Source organism: Pantherophis guttatus, chromosome 3, assembly GCF_059756535.1.
Source record: "Pantherophis guttatus breed Tessera chromosome 3, ASM5975653v1, whole genome shotgun sequence".
NCBI classification, from domain to species: domain Eukaryota; kingdom Metazoa; phylum Chordata; class Lepidosauria; order Squamata; family Colubridae; genus Pantherophis; species Pantherophis guttatus.
The window spans coordinates 67,336,176-67,353,890 of record NC_142065.1 but is presented as its reverse complement, the minus strand read 5'-3'; the positions used below and the strand labels follow the sequence as shown (position 1 = coordinate 67,353,890).

General features: G+C 39.2%; 1 protein-coding gene across 2 annotated transcripts in view; it reads left to right on the top strand.

Annotated features, from left to right (window-relative positions):
* Positions 1–1,305: 1,305 nt before the first annotated feature.
* C3H1orf87 (chromosome 3 C1orf87 homolog) overlaps positions 1,306–17,715 on the top strand; it is a 33,831-nt gene continuing 17,421 nt past the window's right edge. The window contains exons 1-8 of one of the 2 annotated variants that reach the window (XM_034415205.3): positions 1,306–1,520; positions 3,424–3,631; positions 5,773–5,992; positions 11,705–11,827; positions 13,707–13,970; positions 14,767–14,864; positions 15,058–15,196; positions 16,761–16,858. In XM_034415205.3, coding sequence (XP_034271096.1) covers positions 3,525–3,631; positions 5,773–5,992; positions 11,705–11,827; positions 13,707–13,970; positions 14,767–14,864; positions 15,058–15,196; positions 16,761–16,858 — 1,049 coding nt within the window. In that variant the 5' untranslated portion in view covers positions 1,306–1,520; positions 3,424–3,524. The remainder of the gene's footprint in view (positions 1,521–3,423; positions 3,632–5,772; positions 5,993–11,704; positions 11,828–13,706; positions 13,971–14,766; positions 14,865–15,057; positions 15,197–16,760; positions 16,859–17,715) is intronic. The other variant, XM_087889776.1, reaches the window with a different exon arrangement.

Sequence of the window (17,715 nt, the reverse complement as noted above, 5' to 3'; positions counted from 1 at the left end):
GATGATAGTCCATATCTTGATTTTAAAAAACCTGAAGATGCCCAATTCAGTTGTATGAATCCTTAGTGCTTTTCAGAAACTAGCTTTGTTATTTTCTTGCAGATGTTTTTTCCCTACCCAGCTAGGTAACATCACCAATGCTAGTCTGATGATATTACCCATTATAGTTTGGGTAATGAAACGTCTGCAAGAAAACAACTAAGCTCAGAGAGCATCAAGGACCTCTTATTTCAACCCTGAGGTAAAATATTCTCCTTTATTTGTACCAGTCACTGGTGTCCAGGACTTAAAATGCTGAACAAATCCCCATTAAATCATCAGGTTCATTGGGGTGCTCACTCAGCCTAATTTACCTCACAATTTTGAGGATAAAATTGAGGGGGAAAGCTCACATACATGATATACATAATATAATTTCTAGAACATAAACATTGATGACACTCATGCCTATTATTTTTGTTGGTATAGCGCCTCAGTGGCACAGTGGTTAGAGTGTAGTACTGCAGGCTACTTCTGCTGACTGCTAACGGTTGCTTGCAATTTGGCAGTTCAAATCCCACCAAGCTCAAGGTTGGCTCAGCTTTCCATCCTTCCAAGGTGGGTAAAATGAGGACCCAAATTGTTGAGGGTTATATGCTGACTCGGTAAATGCTTAGAGAGGGCGGTAAAGCACTGTAAAGCGATATATACTGTAAATCTAAGTGCTATTGCTATATAAAGCTCAATCTGCCTACAATTATCATAGAACTGGCATTAATAGACAATTCCATCCATTTTTAAAATAGTTAAACTAGGACTTTTTTGTGTACTTCTAAACTTTTTGCTTTATAATGGATTTAGTACCCTCCCAACCCTTTTTATTTAGCCTTTCTAAATTCTAACCAATCTCCACAAACCTATCAACTATTAGTATTTATGTAATTCTGAATTCAGTTCCATTAAATCCTTAGAGCTCACTTTTGATTTATCAATAATGTAAGGATGGCAACATTTGATCTAATCTGTTTGGCCCAAGAAGACCACTTATTAGCTGCCCAGAATCCATTAGAGTCGGGCGGCTAATATAGTCAAATAAATAATACTGATCTTTACTGCATTCGTTCATTATCTGAGCATTGTGGTTAAAGGATTGGGGTAAAGGCTACATTCATTGGGATGAACTGTTCTTGATTTGCCCACACCATTCAGACTCTGCTTTTTTGTTGTTGTTCTAAACCTTTGCAATGTGTGAGTTGTAGAGAAAGATTTTGCTTGCCAACCATGTGGATAGGCAAAAAAAATAATAATAATAATCTCCCTTTTGAGCCCTTTGGTATTGCCTGCACTAGGCCTACAGTCTGCAAGTCTAATTATTTGAAATGCACGCCTCTCACTGCATTGACTATGGAATGACAAGCTCTGCCCAGCCCAGCAACAACACACTGCGTCCTTAGTAACAGCACCTTCCTTGCTATGGTGATTATGAAAAGCAGTTCATTTATGGTGGCTGATTGCCTGTTGCCTTTGAAGACTGCGCAGAGGTGGGTGTCTCAAAACCCGAGAGGGAGAAAGGAAAACGTATGCTTAAGGCCAGAGTGTTATTTCTTTTTGCTGACTGTGATCTTAAGGAAACTAATGACAAACTTTCTTTAAAAGCCATCTTGTACTTAGGGAAAGTTAAATCTCTGTGAGGATGCAATTAGGCCATTCAAAATAAGATAATTGGATCCTTGTGAACTAGTCTTGAAAGGGGAAAGTGGGTTAGATCTGATTGTTTCATGGACTTCTAGGAAATACTGGAACCTGGATTGAGAAGTTAACAGAAGGCTACAGCAAACCAATTAATACTGATGTCAAGAAAGCTACATGGAGCTAGATGTGTCCATGAAGTCAGCAGGAACTGAGTTCATCTCAAAGACTTTAGGTGTTTTAGTAAAAACCCTAAAGTAGAAGAGCCTGGTGGTGCAGCAGACTAATAGCCTGTTATTATCATCCAGCTGCCTGCAATTACTGCTAGTTCGAGTCTCCCCAGGCTCAAGGTTGACTCAGCCTTCCATCCTTTCTAAGGTAGGTAAATTGAGGACCCAGTTTGTGGGGGCAATAAGCTGACTTTGTATAAATATACAAAAGTATGAAGGCTATTGCTTAACGCATTGTAAGCCGCCCTGAGTCTCCGGAGAAGGGTGGCATATAAATCAAATTAAAAAAATAAAAATAAAAATTCTAATTGGTTATTTCCATGAAAACACTGTACTAATCTAGCTGTGGTATGGGGGAAGGGAGAGAAATCTAACTATAGTAAAGCAATGTCATTATGAGAAAGAAAAAAAAAGTACTTCAAGTTTTCTCCAGTGTTGTAGGAAGAAATTAGGAGTTCTGGAGACATTTCCTGGACTTTTAAAGGGTTTTCTGGAAAGGTTTTGCCAAGAAATACAACCCAGGTATTTTTACCAAGGCTTGTAGTATTTTTCTACCATGAAGTCTCTAGAGCTGGTTCCTCAAAGTTGTCAGTATAAATCCACAATGGTTGATGGGATTACCCAAGGGAGATTACCCCTCATAAATGTATGGGGTCAATAAATGACAGAAGGACAATTGGGATCAATTAATCTTTTGTCGTCTCTGTAGATCTAGTGGCAAGACAGGGGTGGATGGTCAGCCATCAGTGAAAACAGCCTGGAGTTGTCTCTATTATTGTCATAGTTATTGTTCATAGGACTATTAGTTAAAATTAAATTATTTTCCTATAATAAATTATTGGAATTAAGTGTCTATGAAGTCAATCTGAAATTTTATAAAGGAGTCAATGAGCTGAAGAATTTGGGGATGATAACTTGTTCCATTGTTTTGTTATGTTATTAACTGCTGCGAAAGCTACTAATTTGAAAAGTAAAAAGGGAGTTATTTTTTTTCCAGACTGTTAATTAATGATTTAGAAGGAAATTATTTTCCCACGTCACATTTGCAGTGATAATATTTAAATATTAAGACTGGGGAATCCTCTAAAGTTACAATCCTGTAGAGGTTTCACTAAGAGAAAGTTCCACTGAATTTAAGAGTGCTTGCAGCTTCTTGGAGTATCATGGGACTACATTGTACAGCAGCAATTTCTTTAGATGCAGAACTACTAGCTATTATGAGAATCTAATACCAATTACATAGCAACCTGTAGGTTGGTTGCTTCTCAAGATGATTCCTGATATGGGCCCAATCAAATTATTAACTAATCTTGCTATTGTGTTGGAATTGGGCCAGTTGTATGGGAAATTTTTTCAGGATAAATGTATGAATATGAAAAATACAGCTTTTTACATTTGTTCATGCTTAATTTACTTTCTTGGGCTCCTTTTAAACAACGTAGCTAATTTATAAGCTCTTCAGCCAAGCTTTTGTTATTTCATTACTGAGTTAATTGATACTCATATATTCCTAAAATATTTGCAGGACCCATCTACCCACTTTCAGTTTCCATTTTTAAAGAAATAAACTTCTCCAGGGAAATTACAGGAAAGTGATCTTTTGGGGAGAGCAAGACAGAACTGGTAATGGCTTCAGTAAGAAACCTACCTTATGGATTTGGTGCAAATTACGAGACTGTAATAAAGATAATTGGGAGCAAATATGTCCGATGTCTTGTAGAGAAAAGTGATGGGTAAGTATGATCTCAGGGAAATGTAATTTTGATTAGAATTCATAGCATTATGTCTTTAACTAAAATATCAAAGATGCCACAAAACATATATTGCAATTAAAATGCAATAAATGCCGATACTTGACATTAAATTATTATTATTATCAGCATCAGGACATTTAAGAGAATAGGGAAACATTTCATTTTTTAATCCATTGCAGGAAGAGCACACAAATTAAAGGGCTCAAATAGTTTTACCTCAGTTTTGGGTTATTTTTAAATGCCCAGGAAGGAGGATAAATTGTTTTTTTATTGTTATGTCATTTATAAATCCACAGATACTGTATGTACCAAGTCGTGGAAGTGGTGGGCGGATGTGCATGCACACATATGCATGCGCGAGAAACCATTCCCTCTTCCCTTGCTCCCACCACCTCCACCAGTCCACCGAGCTGGAAGGGTTGGGAACCACTGTCCTAGATGCTTTTAACACAATATTTAACTTGTTTATTTATATATTTATTTATAATATTTAACACCATGTTGCTTGTATCTTTATGATTTATACTGTTTTATTTGTTTCCTAGTATGATTTGATTGCTTATTAGTAACCTATGACTATCACTAAGTGTTGTAACTTATGATTCTTGATGAATGTATTTTTTTTCTTTTTATGTATACTGAGAGCTTATGCACCGGAGACAAATTCTTTGTGTGTCCATCACACTTGGCCAATAAAGAATTCTATTCTATTCTATTCTATTCTATTCTATTCTATTCTATTCTATTCTATTCTATTCTATTCTATTCTATTCTATTCTATATTGCTGGTCCAAGATAAATATTCTCTGGGTGTTCAGACACACTTGTAAGAACTAAAATTGTGTTGGATTCATACAAGCCTGCCTTCAATTAACCAGGGATCGTTAAACAGGACAATCTCCGAATTCTTTTAGTTCAAATTATTTCATTTCCCCTTCCACTGTTTCAGCCTTGAAGCCACGTATGTACACAATTCTATAAATTATATAGAATAACTTCTTTGTAATTTTCACCAATAACTTCCGGGTTTAAAGGAAGTGCACCTGATGTAACTCTGCAAATTATATAATATACCTTCTTTGTAATTTTCATCAAAGACTTTGTGTTGTAAAGGAGAGGCTTATTCTCCTTTTTCACCATGCCATTTTGCTTCTATTCAGACTTATTGAATGAGCCAAAACTTCATTTCTTAGGTATCTTGTTAGATGGCTTAACTTCAACTGAAGTTTTCTATTACAGGGCAAATCCTTCTTATGGATGTCATAATGAGAAACTGTGATGGACCAACCACTTCCCCATTCCTTCTAAACAACAGTGTTTTCCTTGTACTTTGCATACATCTCACAGAAAAGGGAGACATTCTAAGACATAACATTTCCTTAACATTTGTCTTTCAACAAAATATAACAGAACCATTGTAAGATAATGGTACATAGGTCTAGATTTAACAAGTGCAGGAAGCATCCATAATGTGTAAGATCTGAAATCACACAAAAGGAAGAAATAGAAGAGAACATTGATGGACAAGGTTTTTCCTCCACCACCTACTATTAATCCTATCCTATTGTTAAATTGACAGGGCACCATGGAGAGCACTTGCTATAAAGTCACCAAGAGTGGGACATAACTAAATGGTTAAAATAAGGGTCTCCTGCTTGAGCAGGGATCTGGACTAGAAGACCTCTAAGGTCCCTTGCAGCTGTATTCTGATTGATTGAACTAAAATTTTTAAATACTATTGGTTATTATTCCTTATCAACTGATTGATAAGTAGAAGAGAACCTCTATTTCAAATATTAGCATTCTAGCATTCATTCATTTATTAAACCTATATTTTCCCTGCTTATTGGAAGGCATAAAACAAGACTGCTGTTACCACCATGAGCTCAAAATCTAGTCATATGCTTCCTGGTGATGACATCACATGCCTCTTAGTAGTTCAGCAACAGATATAGATATAATTAGTTCGCCTTTTGGGGCTACATCCATTGATTACATTACCTCATTTTTGCCTAATAAACAAATGTCTCATAAAAGAAATATTTTGGATGTAAATGGAGAAAAGATTAAGTAGTTACATCTCGGTGCCAAAATATATATTGAATACTTCCCACCCACAGGAAAGCAAAGGAGATTGCGAAACCTGAGGCACAGTCCATGCTCCAAACATTACCTCTGTGTAATATAAGACAGAGAAATGGAAAATTCCCAGACCTCAATAAGCCACCTGGTCAGCAAATCAATAATGGTGTGAATATTGAATCTCAGAACAAAGATGGAATGGAAAAATATACATCCAAACAAACAGAGACAAATGTTATCAGATCTGTCGACAGCAAAGTAAGTTGTTACAATTATTATAGTACCTTCATTTTCTCATTCATTTACAGATGGGAAACAGTCTCAGGATCAGCCCTACTAATAGGCCAACCTTTCTTTTTTTTTAAAAAAAAAAAGTTTTTTATTTTTTAAGACAAACAAACATTTAATACATCAGTCATCCCCTGTGACATCTCGGTGTTGACTTCTTCAGTTCTTTTTATTCTTCTTGTTCCAACAGTTTCTTCTATCTTAATCGCCATCCAAACCACTATAAAAGTTCATTCCTATAACCATATTCTTGCCATCAAATGTTTACACATAGTTATAAAATTAATCATTTATATCTCTTTTCCAACCAACAATAAAAATAATTCATATTCTAAAGGGTTGGCCAGTCCGGCTGTTAATGGTGCCATAGGGGGTACGGACTCTGGGGGAAAGGGGACTGTTAGAATGCCCTCTACTGAGGGCTTCTCCATCAATACGCTGAGTGGGAGGGGCAGGTATGGCGGGAGCAGGGGGCCATATCATGTGGTGGGGGCACGCGCTTGCTATCTCCGAGCAATTGCGTGCCTCGGTCCCCTTAGCTCTTCCCGTTCCTCAGGCTGCTTAGAGTCTCAGGGCCCGAGTCTCCGGCTGATGTTGTGTAATGCCAGGTCCGTAGTAAATAAAGCCCCCCTCATTTGTGATCTTATTCAGGAGGACCTGGCAGGTATTACGGAGACCTGGTTGGGCCATGAGGGGGGGGTTCCCCTCGTGGAGATGTGCTCATCAGGCTTCCGTGCATTTCATCAGCCGAGAGCTCAGGGCAGGGGCGGGGTGGTGGTGGTCATTATAAGAGAGGGTCTTGATCCGAGGGAGACCACTGTGCCTCAGATAGCCGGATGTGAGTCCCTTTTCGTGAAGTGGGGTCGTGGGATGCAGATGGGTCTGTTGATCACGTACCTGGCTCCCTGCCACATGGCGACGACCCTGCCCGAACTCCTCAATGTTATAGCTGAGGTGGCGGCTGATACCCCCAGACTTGTGGTCATGGGGGATTTCAACTTGCCATCCATTGGTGAAACTTCTGAGGTAGCTCGTGGCTTCCATGATGGCCATGGACCTGACCCAAGTAATTCACGGCCCTACTCACATGGGGGGACACACTCTGGACTTAGTTTTTGTCTCTGGTCAGTGGTTGAGTGACCTTGATATAGGGGATATAGATACTGAACCCTTGTCATGGTCTGACCAGTCGCTCCTTCGACTTGACTTTCTGACTGCCGCACCCCATCGCAGGGAGGCGGAGCCAACCAGGTGGTTCCGCCCCAGGCGCCTGATGGATCCTGATAGGTTCCAGATGGAGCTTGGGCCATTTCCTGAAACTCTAGCTCACGACTCGGCTGATGACCTGGTGGCCGCCTGGGATAGTGCGGCTGCCGGGGCTTTGGACCGGGTCATGCCTTTGCGGCCTCTGACCCGGCACCGAACTCACTTAGCTCCTTGGTTCTCCGAGGAGCTGAGAGAGATGAAGCGCCGGAAAAGACGCCTAGAGAATGGTTGGAGGGCCAGCCGTTCCGAATCCGACTTGACACTGGTAAGGTCTCATATTAAGACCTACCTAGTGGCGATAAAAGTGGCAAAATCTAGTTATTTTGCCACTCTTATCGCGTCATCAGATAACCGCCCAGCTGCCCTGTTCAGGGTGACCCGCTGCCTTCTCCATCTGGGAGCACAGGAGGACCCCTTGCAGGGCCGAGCTGAGGATTTTGTACAGTATCTGGATGATAAAATAACTCAGATTCTGGAAGACTTGGCCGCTGACTGGGTTAGTTCAGACGAGATGACTGAGGCAGGCCTTGAGAATGTTATTTGGGAGGAGTTCAATCCCGAGGACGTGGACAGGATCTTGGGACGGCTGAACGCCACCACATGTTTATTGGACCCGTGTCCCTCCTGGTTGGTGCTGGCTTCCTGGGAGGTTACACAAGGCTGGCTCCAGGGAATTATTAATGCTTCTTTGAGTGAGGGTGTCCTGCCGGCTGCCTTGAAAGAGGCGGTGGTGAGGCTTCTCCTCAAGAAGCCATCCCTGGATCCGGCTGTTTTGGCTAATCGTCCAGTCTCCAACCTTCGCTTTATTGCAAAGGTTGTTGAGAGTGTGGTGGCGCGACAGCTTCCACAGTACCTGGATGAAGCTGTCTATTTGGATCCGCTCCAGTCCGGCTTCAGACCTGGGTACAGCACGGAAACGGCATTGGTCGCGTTGGTGATGATCTCTGGAGGGCTCGGGATAGAGGTTACTCCTCTATCCTGGTCGTGTTAGACCTCTCAGCGGCTTTTGATACCATCGACCATGGTATCATGTTGCGCCGGCTGGAGGGACTAGGAATGGGGGGGCACCGTTTTGCGGTGGTTCTCCTCCTATCTCTCCGACCGGTCGCAATCCATGTTGATAGGGGGGCAGCGGTCGACCCCGAGGCGCCTTGTTTGTGGGGTGCCACAAGGGTCGGTCCTCTCGCCCCTCCTGTTCAACATTTATGTGAAGCCGCTGGGTGAGATCATCCGTGGTTTGGGGGGGAGTTCCATCAGTACGCTGATGATACTCAGCTGTACATCTCCACCCCAGACCATCCCAACGATGCCTTGGAAGTGATGTCCCAGTGCCTGGAGGCCTTGTGGGTCTGGATGGGGAGAAACAGGCTTCGACTCAACCCTTCCAAGACCGAGTGGCTGTGGCTGCCGGCGTCCCGGTATAGCCAGCTGACGCCATCGCTGGTTATTGGGGGCGAATCACTGGCCCCCATGAAAGGACCCGCAACTTGGGCATCCTCCTGGACCCACGGCTGTCTTTAGAAGGGCATATGACGGCCGTGGCCAGGGGGGCTTTTTATCAGGTTCGCCTGATACGCCAGTTGCGCCCCTTTCTGGATCTGTGACTACGCACAGTCACTCAAGCACTCGTCACCTCTAGTCTGGACTATTGTAATGCTCTCTACATGGGGCTCCCCTTGGGGTACACCCAGAGGCTCCAACTGGTGCAGAATGCGGCCGCGCGGGGGATTATGGGAGCGACGGGGTGCTCCCATGTGACTCCTCTCCTGCGCGAGCTGCATTGGCTTCTGGTGGACTTCTGGGTGCGCTTCAAGGTGTTGGTGATCACCTTTAAAGCGCTCCATGGCTTAGGGCCAGGGTACTTACGGGACCGCCTTCTGCCACCAATAGCCTCCCACTGGCCAGTTCACTCCCACAGAGAGGGCCTCCTCAGGGTGCTGTCGGCTAGACAATGCCGGCTGGCGACCCCCAGGAGGAGAGCCTTCTCTGTGGTGGCACCTACCCTTTGGAACAATCTACTCCCAGAGATACGAGTGATCTCTGACCTCCGGACTTTTCGTCGGGCCCTAAAAACTCATCTCTTTCAGTTAGCCGGTCTCTCTTGATTTTATGATTTTATGGTTGATTTTAAATTTTGATATGGATTTTAAATTGATAAATTTTAAACTATGGGCCAAATTTAATTATTTTAAATCTATTTTTAATCGTACTTTATGTATAAATGCTTTTATTTTGGCTGTTCACCGCCCTGAGTCCGAAAGGAGAAGGGCGGTATAGAAATTCGAAAAATAAATAAATAAATAAATAAATAAATAAATAAATAAATAAATAAATAAAGTATTCTGATTCTTCCCTATCTTTAATCAACAAAGTTAATCGGTTCATTTCTGCACAATCTAAAATCTTTTTTTATTACTTCATCTTCCAAAGGTATTTTCTCTAATTTTTAATTTTGAGCATAAACAATTCTTACAGCTGTTATTATGTATAATCAAATAAATATATTCCTTTTTAATTTTGTCAGGTAGGATACCCAATAGGAACAACTCTGATTTGAATTCAATACATAATTGTCATTTCTTCCAGCCAGGTTTTAATTTTATTCCAATAGTTTTTTACTTCAGGGCATGTCCACCACATATGATAATAGGATCCTGGTAGTTGGTGACATTTCCAACATTTCACTGATTTATTTTTAAACATTTTTGCTAACTTCTCCGGTGGCATATGCCATCTATAAAACATTTTATATTGGTTTTCCTTATATGCGGTGGACATTGTTAATTTATAGTTCCTTTCCCATAGTTGTTGCCATTTTTCAAGTTCAATTGAATGTCCAAAATTTCTTCCCCAAGCTATCATTGTTTCTTTTACCTGTTCCTCCTCCAATTCAATATATAGCAAAAAATTATAAAACAATTTTATTAAATTTTCTTCCATTCCTGTGAGTATCCTATCCAACTTTTCATAGATGACCTTCAATGGGTGATCACAGTGATAAGTAGTGGCCAAAATTGTGGAAATCTTTTGGGAAAAGTGTATTTTTGAGGTTTGATGGCTAATAACACCACTTTTTTGGGGGGAGTTTCAAGATAATCATATTCCACTGCTGGAATGGCCTGGGAATAGCCCAGACCTTAACCCAACTGAAAATCTACGGAGCCGACTAAAGAAACTTGTTAGTCAGAAGCGACCAAGCAATAAAATCCAGTTAATAGACGCAATTATTCAATCTTGGTTTCACATTATAACAGCTGTAGAACTAAAAGACTTGGTTCACTCCATGGGAAGATGTTGTAAGGCCGTAATTCATGCTAAAGGTTACCCAACTAAGTATTAACTGACGTGATTATTTTTGTATATTTCATTTTTTCTATGATGATAATTTTTGTATATCTTGTTTTTTGCTACGTGTTTCACTTTTCTTCTTTATGCTGTAACTGCTATTCTAATAGCAAATCCTTCATAAAAGTTATTGCATTATATTCTTGATTAAATTATTTTTCCATTGATATATAATTTTATGGTACTACTCCAAAAAAAAAGTGGTGTTATTAACTAGCGTTAGAAAATACACTTTTCCCAAAAGGTTTCCACAATTTTGGCCACTACTGTAGCATGAGAGTAAATGAGGACATGGAATAAAGTAACTATGGTCTTCCGTAGGATCTTGTGATATTATTGTTTCATGAGCATAATGATGTCATGATGTACACATCATCATTTTCATATCATCATTTTTATTATGAATGCTGCCACTATTGCCTGCCCCTACTTGGGATAGTAGTTCCCAAAATTCCAAGAGTCCACCCTGAGCAGACTAGACTGGGGAAGATTGAATGAACAGGAATAAGGCAACTGCTTAGTAGTAGATTATGGGCAAGGTATCAATTAAGTGGTTGTTATTGTGTTATTATTGCCATAGATCAGGGCTGTCAAACTCCCAGCCCTCAGGCCGGATGCCTTAAGCACTGACCCGCACCTGGTTTAACGAAGGAGGGAAAAGTCCTAATATGTCATGTGATGCCACCGTGACAACATGAGTTTGATACCCCTGCCATAGATGGACAGAGATGCATGTTGGACATGACAAAAGACTGGATAAATCTTTTGTTAAAAAACATTCTTCCCTCATTCACACATGTATTCATGATGACAGGCTATCAGTTCTTTCAGTTCTTCTCTTCCAAATGTAATATTAATAGTTTTTATATAATACAGGAGAATGTGCCAATTTGTGAGGAAAAAGAGCTGGAAATCCCTCCCCACAGAGCTCAGCCTATACCCTTGCCATGGTCATGATCTTTCGTCCTTTTTTTTTCCTGTTAAAAGGATGTCAGTATTTGTACTGATTTTACAGAATGAAAATTGATTTTTCTTTACTCCTCTTTTTTTACTTCCTGTTCATTATTTAAGGAACTAAAACCACTAAATTTGCATTGTGTTACTGCACCCTGTGGGGATAAATCCTTATCTTACATTCACTCTATCAAAAAACCATCTTTTGAAGCTCAGAATTCAAAACCATTTCAACAACAGGTAAGTAAACATTGTTTACTTCAGTAGTTACACTTGGTTTCATAAGCACCTTCTAGAGAGGCAGAAATAGTCCAATATATTTTACCACAGTGGTAAAACTTTCTTACCAAAGTATTATATGGAGCTTGTTTACTGAAACCAAATAGTTTTATTGTAGTATGTATGTCCACGACTTAACCTGTGCATAGAATCCTAAGTCTTTTGTGGGCTGATTTCAAAGTGTTGGCAAATTAATTTTTAAGTCATATTCAGATGATCTGAAGGATCACCACATATAGCTAACTCGGTTTCCTACCAGTCCTTTTAACTAGATCCTTGACCAGATGTCATGCTAAATGAAATGTGTCACACATCGACCATAAAGAGGGCCTTTTCAATTATGGCATCTCAGTTGAAAAATTCTGTGCTTTCATAAAAATTTGCGACTGTTCATAAATATATCTAATGATTCTATATAATTAGGTAGTTTGCAGAACAGCAATTTGATATTACTTTTATCTTCTGCTGGTACTTTTGTGTGCTTTAAAAACATCTTGATCACAAATATTTATTTTTAATATTTATTTAATATTAACATAAGAGACAATTTGGTGTACTGGTTAAAGTGTACTGAGCTAGAAATTGGGAGACTCAATTCTAGTCTTGTCGTAAGCACAAAGCCAGCTTGGTGACTTTGGGCCAGTCATTCTCTCTTAGCCTAAGGAAGGAAGCAATGGCAAACCACTGCCAAGAAATGTTGCCAAGGAAACTGCAGGGACTTGTCCATGTAGTTGCCTGGAGCCAAGACTGATTTAGAGGTACACACATATCTATATCCAAGGACATACACACAATTAACATTGTTTGGATATAAAATTAATTCTTCAAAGCTGCTTGGAGAAGATAGTAGACAACGTGTAAATTCTATAAAGGAGGTCATAAATAGAGAATGGGCAGGTATCATAAAATACATAATATCCATTGTATGTTATGAAATGGATAGAAATGGAGCTAAATCAGGGGCATACAGTGGTAGTTGAAAAAGTCAAGATGCTGGCTGTGACCATGCGACTGAAGCCCCATTGCTTTTTTTACATCTAAATCAGAAACATTACAATACACATCAAAAGAGTGAGGCTTCAATTGTATGGTCATGGCTACTACCTTGACTTTTTCTACTCCTTCCATCAATACCTCTTTTGTAACCCTCTAGTGCAAATAGTAAGCTCAGTTAAGGGGATTCTCCCGAGTTCTACCATTGTGAGAAGACGAAAGACACAGCCTTCTGTGCTGTGTCCCCAAATATAAAATGAAAACTTGGTTATTTTTTTCAAGCTTTGGGCCTTAGTAACTGTTTGTCTATGTCAATTCTTAATATTGCTCTATCATTTTTACTTATTTCATGGCACTCTGAGATATCTAGCTCTATCTATCTATCTATCTATCTATCTATCTATCTATCTATCTATCTATCTATCTATCTATCTATCATCTCATTTATCCAGCCACCTTTCTCACTTAAATGACTCTTATAATAAAATTGATTTTTTAAAATGCAAAATATAAAACAAAAAACATAGCAGCCAAGTTGCATAAATAACTTTCAGCAAAGCCAAGAAATGGGCTCATCACACTTCTGGGTCCAGATCTGGGTACAAAAGCAAGTGTTTAGATCCTTGCAAAAGGCCATCAGGGTAGGGGTTCATGTAATGTCGGGTGGAATGATGTTCCACAGAGTGGGCACCATGGCAGAAAAGGCCCTCCTCCCAAGCCCCATCAGTTGACAGATCTTATCTGATGGACCCCACATCATGACCATCCTACTACATCAGGTGAGAAAGATAGAAACAATTGGGAAGGGACAGTCCTGTAAGTAAAATAAAAGCATTTCTTTCATCAGGGCATTCAGCCAGAGTTAACAGAGACCAAGAATGAGGATGATTCTCTTCTAGTTCTGCTCAGAAAGGAATTTGAACTTCATCCTATAAGTCTCACTGCTTTGACCAGCCTGAATGAAGAGCTCAAGGAGATGGATCCCAGGAAATCAGGATTTCTGTCTCAGGCCCAGTTGAGCACCCTGCTTCTCAAACATGATATCCCGCTACAATTACCAACTGTCAAACTGCTTTTCAAGAGGTGTTCACAAGCTAATGACCAAGAACTGGTATGCTAGTATAAGGTTTTGAACTATGTATCAAATTTATAATGTTGAGCTCATTGGAAAGGAGCTTTTTAAAGACTACCTTATTCTTTTGGCATATTGATGGCATAGGTCTGGAGGAATCTTAATTTATAACCACAAGCAGGGAAAAACACCATGTTCCCTACTACTGTAAGTGATAATATTCCCTACTACTCTAAGTGATAATAGCCAGTGGAATTGACCTCTCATAGGATTTGGTGGTTATTTGTCAATTTAGATAGCTCTGAAGGAGGATTCAACAAATCTTGTATAAGAATAAGGCTACCAAGGACTATCCTGTAGATGATAGATAGATAGATAGATAGATAGATAGATAGATAGATAGATAGATAGATAGATAGATATGGATGGATGGATGGATGGATGGATGGATATTCAGGATTAGAAGCAGCATGTGTCCTTAAATACCAGTTGCAAAGAGACAAGAGCATAAACTGTTACAGTGTTCCTCTCTTGCCTTTGGCTTAACCATAGTGATTTGGTTGATAATTATGGAAAGTCAATTAATAATAGACTGCTTTCAGTATTGGCTATTTGTCTGACCTAAGTGGTTTTTCTTCTGTTCTGATCCCATGGATTTCAGCAGATCCAGCCTCTTCAGCTATACTAAAATTAGATTTAGTTTATTAACAGATATTATACACAGTTCAACCAATAGCAGTAATATTTTCTACACCATGTTTTTTTTCCTTCTGGAATTTTGAATCCCCGTTTTAAAATTAGCCTTTGAAATTATATTTCTTTATGTTTCTTTTAGATAGATTATGAAAAATTGATCCAGTTATTAATACTCCAGGCATCAAGCAAAATGCAACATACCCTTCCTGAGAAGAATCAAAATAAAAAGAATCCAAGGTTCTATTTTAATTTTGCATATTATATTATAAATATCAATTAAAAAAGCATCTTCTGTTTTCAGCTTCCGTTTGATTAGCAATAGCCTAAGGCTAAGACAACAGTTCTAATATGTAAATGTTAAAATTTTAATATGTAGCTTCTTTTTTCAAGAATGCAAGATAAGTTGTCTCTTCATGCTATCATTCTTTAGCTCTTGGACATCAGAAAACACATTTCTGGCACTGAAGCAGATATTAAAAGAACACAACGGAGAGCTGGATTTTGAAAAATTAACCCAGAGATTTCTGCAAGAAGACCAGATTTGCTCAGGCCTTCTTTCATTTCCTGAGGTAAGGGACCATTTGAGGGACCACCTCTTCCCAATCTCATCTGCCTATCCCATCATGTCCAGCAGAAAAAAATGTGGTCCCATCTGTTAAGGAATCACATCTGGTGGGACCCAGGAGAGGGGCCTTTTCTGTCACGGCATTCACCCTGTGGAACATCAACCGACACACCATGGTGAGATTGACCCCATCCTTCAGGGAGTCCCTTAAAACATGGTTGTGTCAACAAGCTTGAAGATCTCAAGGAAATAGTGAATTGTGAGATAGCTATATAGCTTGTAACATTGAAAGTGCTTTCTCTTTGTCTTTATGGTGTGTTTTTTTAAATTGTAGAATGTTTTTAATGTTGTTCATTTGGGGGGGGCTTATTTTTTAATTGTATGTTTCCCAGAGTCATATTTGCGAGATGGGTGGCTATATAAATATGATGGATAGATAGATAGATAGATAGATAGATAGATAGATAGATAGATAGATAGATAGATAGATAGATAGATTTACTAGTCTATTTATATAGTCAGTACTAGCATAAATTTAAGTTGGGAAATCCTGCCACTTGCTTGCTTTGTCACTTTTATTAGATATTATAGTAATTTTAAAATATTGTTTAGTATGCCTTTGTTTTTGTCTTTTGAATGTTCTAGGTTTTAGGCTTAAATATGATAAGGTAGCCTAAGTGATGCAGATCCATTTGGATGTCAATACATAAATCTTTATATACTTCTATATTAGCTTTTAACCTATGTTGCATTGATAAAAAAATATCAGAAATAGATTATTATTATTTTTTTACACGAAGGGAAAAAATACCCAGCAATATAGAAATCCACTCTCCATTACAAGGCCTTGAACAGGAAGAGGTGCATAACAGAATAATAAAATACTGTAACAAAGTTGGAAGGCCTTGGAGGTCTTCTAGTCCAACCCTCTGCACAAGCTGAAAACCCTATACCATTATGGACAAATGGCTGCCTTGCAGTGCATAGAATGGATGTCCAGCTTTCTGAAAGTAATAAGAATCCCATCTCAGAGTTGGCACTATTGTTGGGCAGAGTGAGGCAGTTGCCCAAAGCAGATGAACTCTGAATTTCATGAAAAGAATGCAAACTGTCAATTTTTCAACGTATTAAGGTTTTGTTTGCTGTTGCTGGCATTTTCAAGCTCAGATGCCTTAGCCAATCTTGGCTACTACCTACAGTCTGGCTCCTTATTTTTGCTTTTCACTGTTTTTTTTTTTTAATTCCAGCGCTATCCAAAAATATCATTGTTGACTTACATGTTTCAGAATTCAATTCTCTGGGACATTTTTGTGGCAGGTAATATTTAACTGTTATATGAGGACTATGAGAAGGTGAAATACGAAGCAGGTCTGAAGCCTGCTACATTGAGCGAATTCCAGCTCTTTCAATGCTTTGTGTGCAAGGTCCTAGGGGAGTGAGTTTTGAACACCGTTTACTCTAAAACATGAGAAATTTTGCTTTCTCAATCATGCAGGGTTTTTTTTATACATAGCTTTTTTTTGTTTATAGCTTGCCAATAAAATTTCATGAAAACATATAATTTTCAGGTAGAGGATATTTGCCAAAAGCACGGACTAATTCTACATCCTGGGATGATGGAAACTTTGGCCAATTTATGTGACTTTGGTAGAAGAGGCAGAATGCAGTGAGTTTTAATGGAATGCTTACTTCTTTTTGTCCACAATAATTTGACACTATGTTCCTAGAGATCCCAATTCTAGAAAGACCGTTTGATGTATTGGTTAAGGTGCTGGCCTAGATTAGAAACCAGGAGACTGAATTTTAGTCTTGCTTTAAGCATGAAAAACTGGCCGGGTGACTTTGGGTCACTCACACACTCTCAGCCGTCATTGTTGTGGGGAAAAATAGGAGGATTAGTGAAGGAAGATTATATTAGGTATGTTCACTACCTTGAGCTGCAAATGAAAAAATGGTGGGGTAAAAATATCAAAATAAATGCAACCTATAGATCAGCTCTGAACATGGTAGCATGATTGAAATGGTGTGATGCTAGAAATGAAACACTTACAGTGTTTATAGAAGCGACTAGATTTGTTCAGTGAACTCCAATTTCCATTAACTAGTTCTTGCTGTTATTAAAGAGGCCATTGGCAACATCTCTCTTCTAAGATGGATACTAATGTACAACACTAGGAAGAGGACAAAAATATTGGATCCCTTCCTTAATTTATTTATTTTATTTATTTATTATTTTATTGAATTTCTATACCGCCCTACTCCCGAAGGACTCAGGGCGGTGAACAGCCACAGAATAAAACACATAGATACAGAAATTTAAAATAGAATAAAAACGAATTAAATAATTTGGCTGAGACAAATTTAAAATACCTCATAATTTAAAAACAAATTAAAATTTACATTTAAAAAGGGGAGAAGATTTAGGCCAGGCCAGCTTGATGAAATAAAAAAGTCTTAAGCGCGTGACGGAAGGTGCGTAGATCCGAGATCCTCCGTATCTCCGGGGGGAGCTGGTTCCAGATC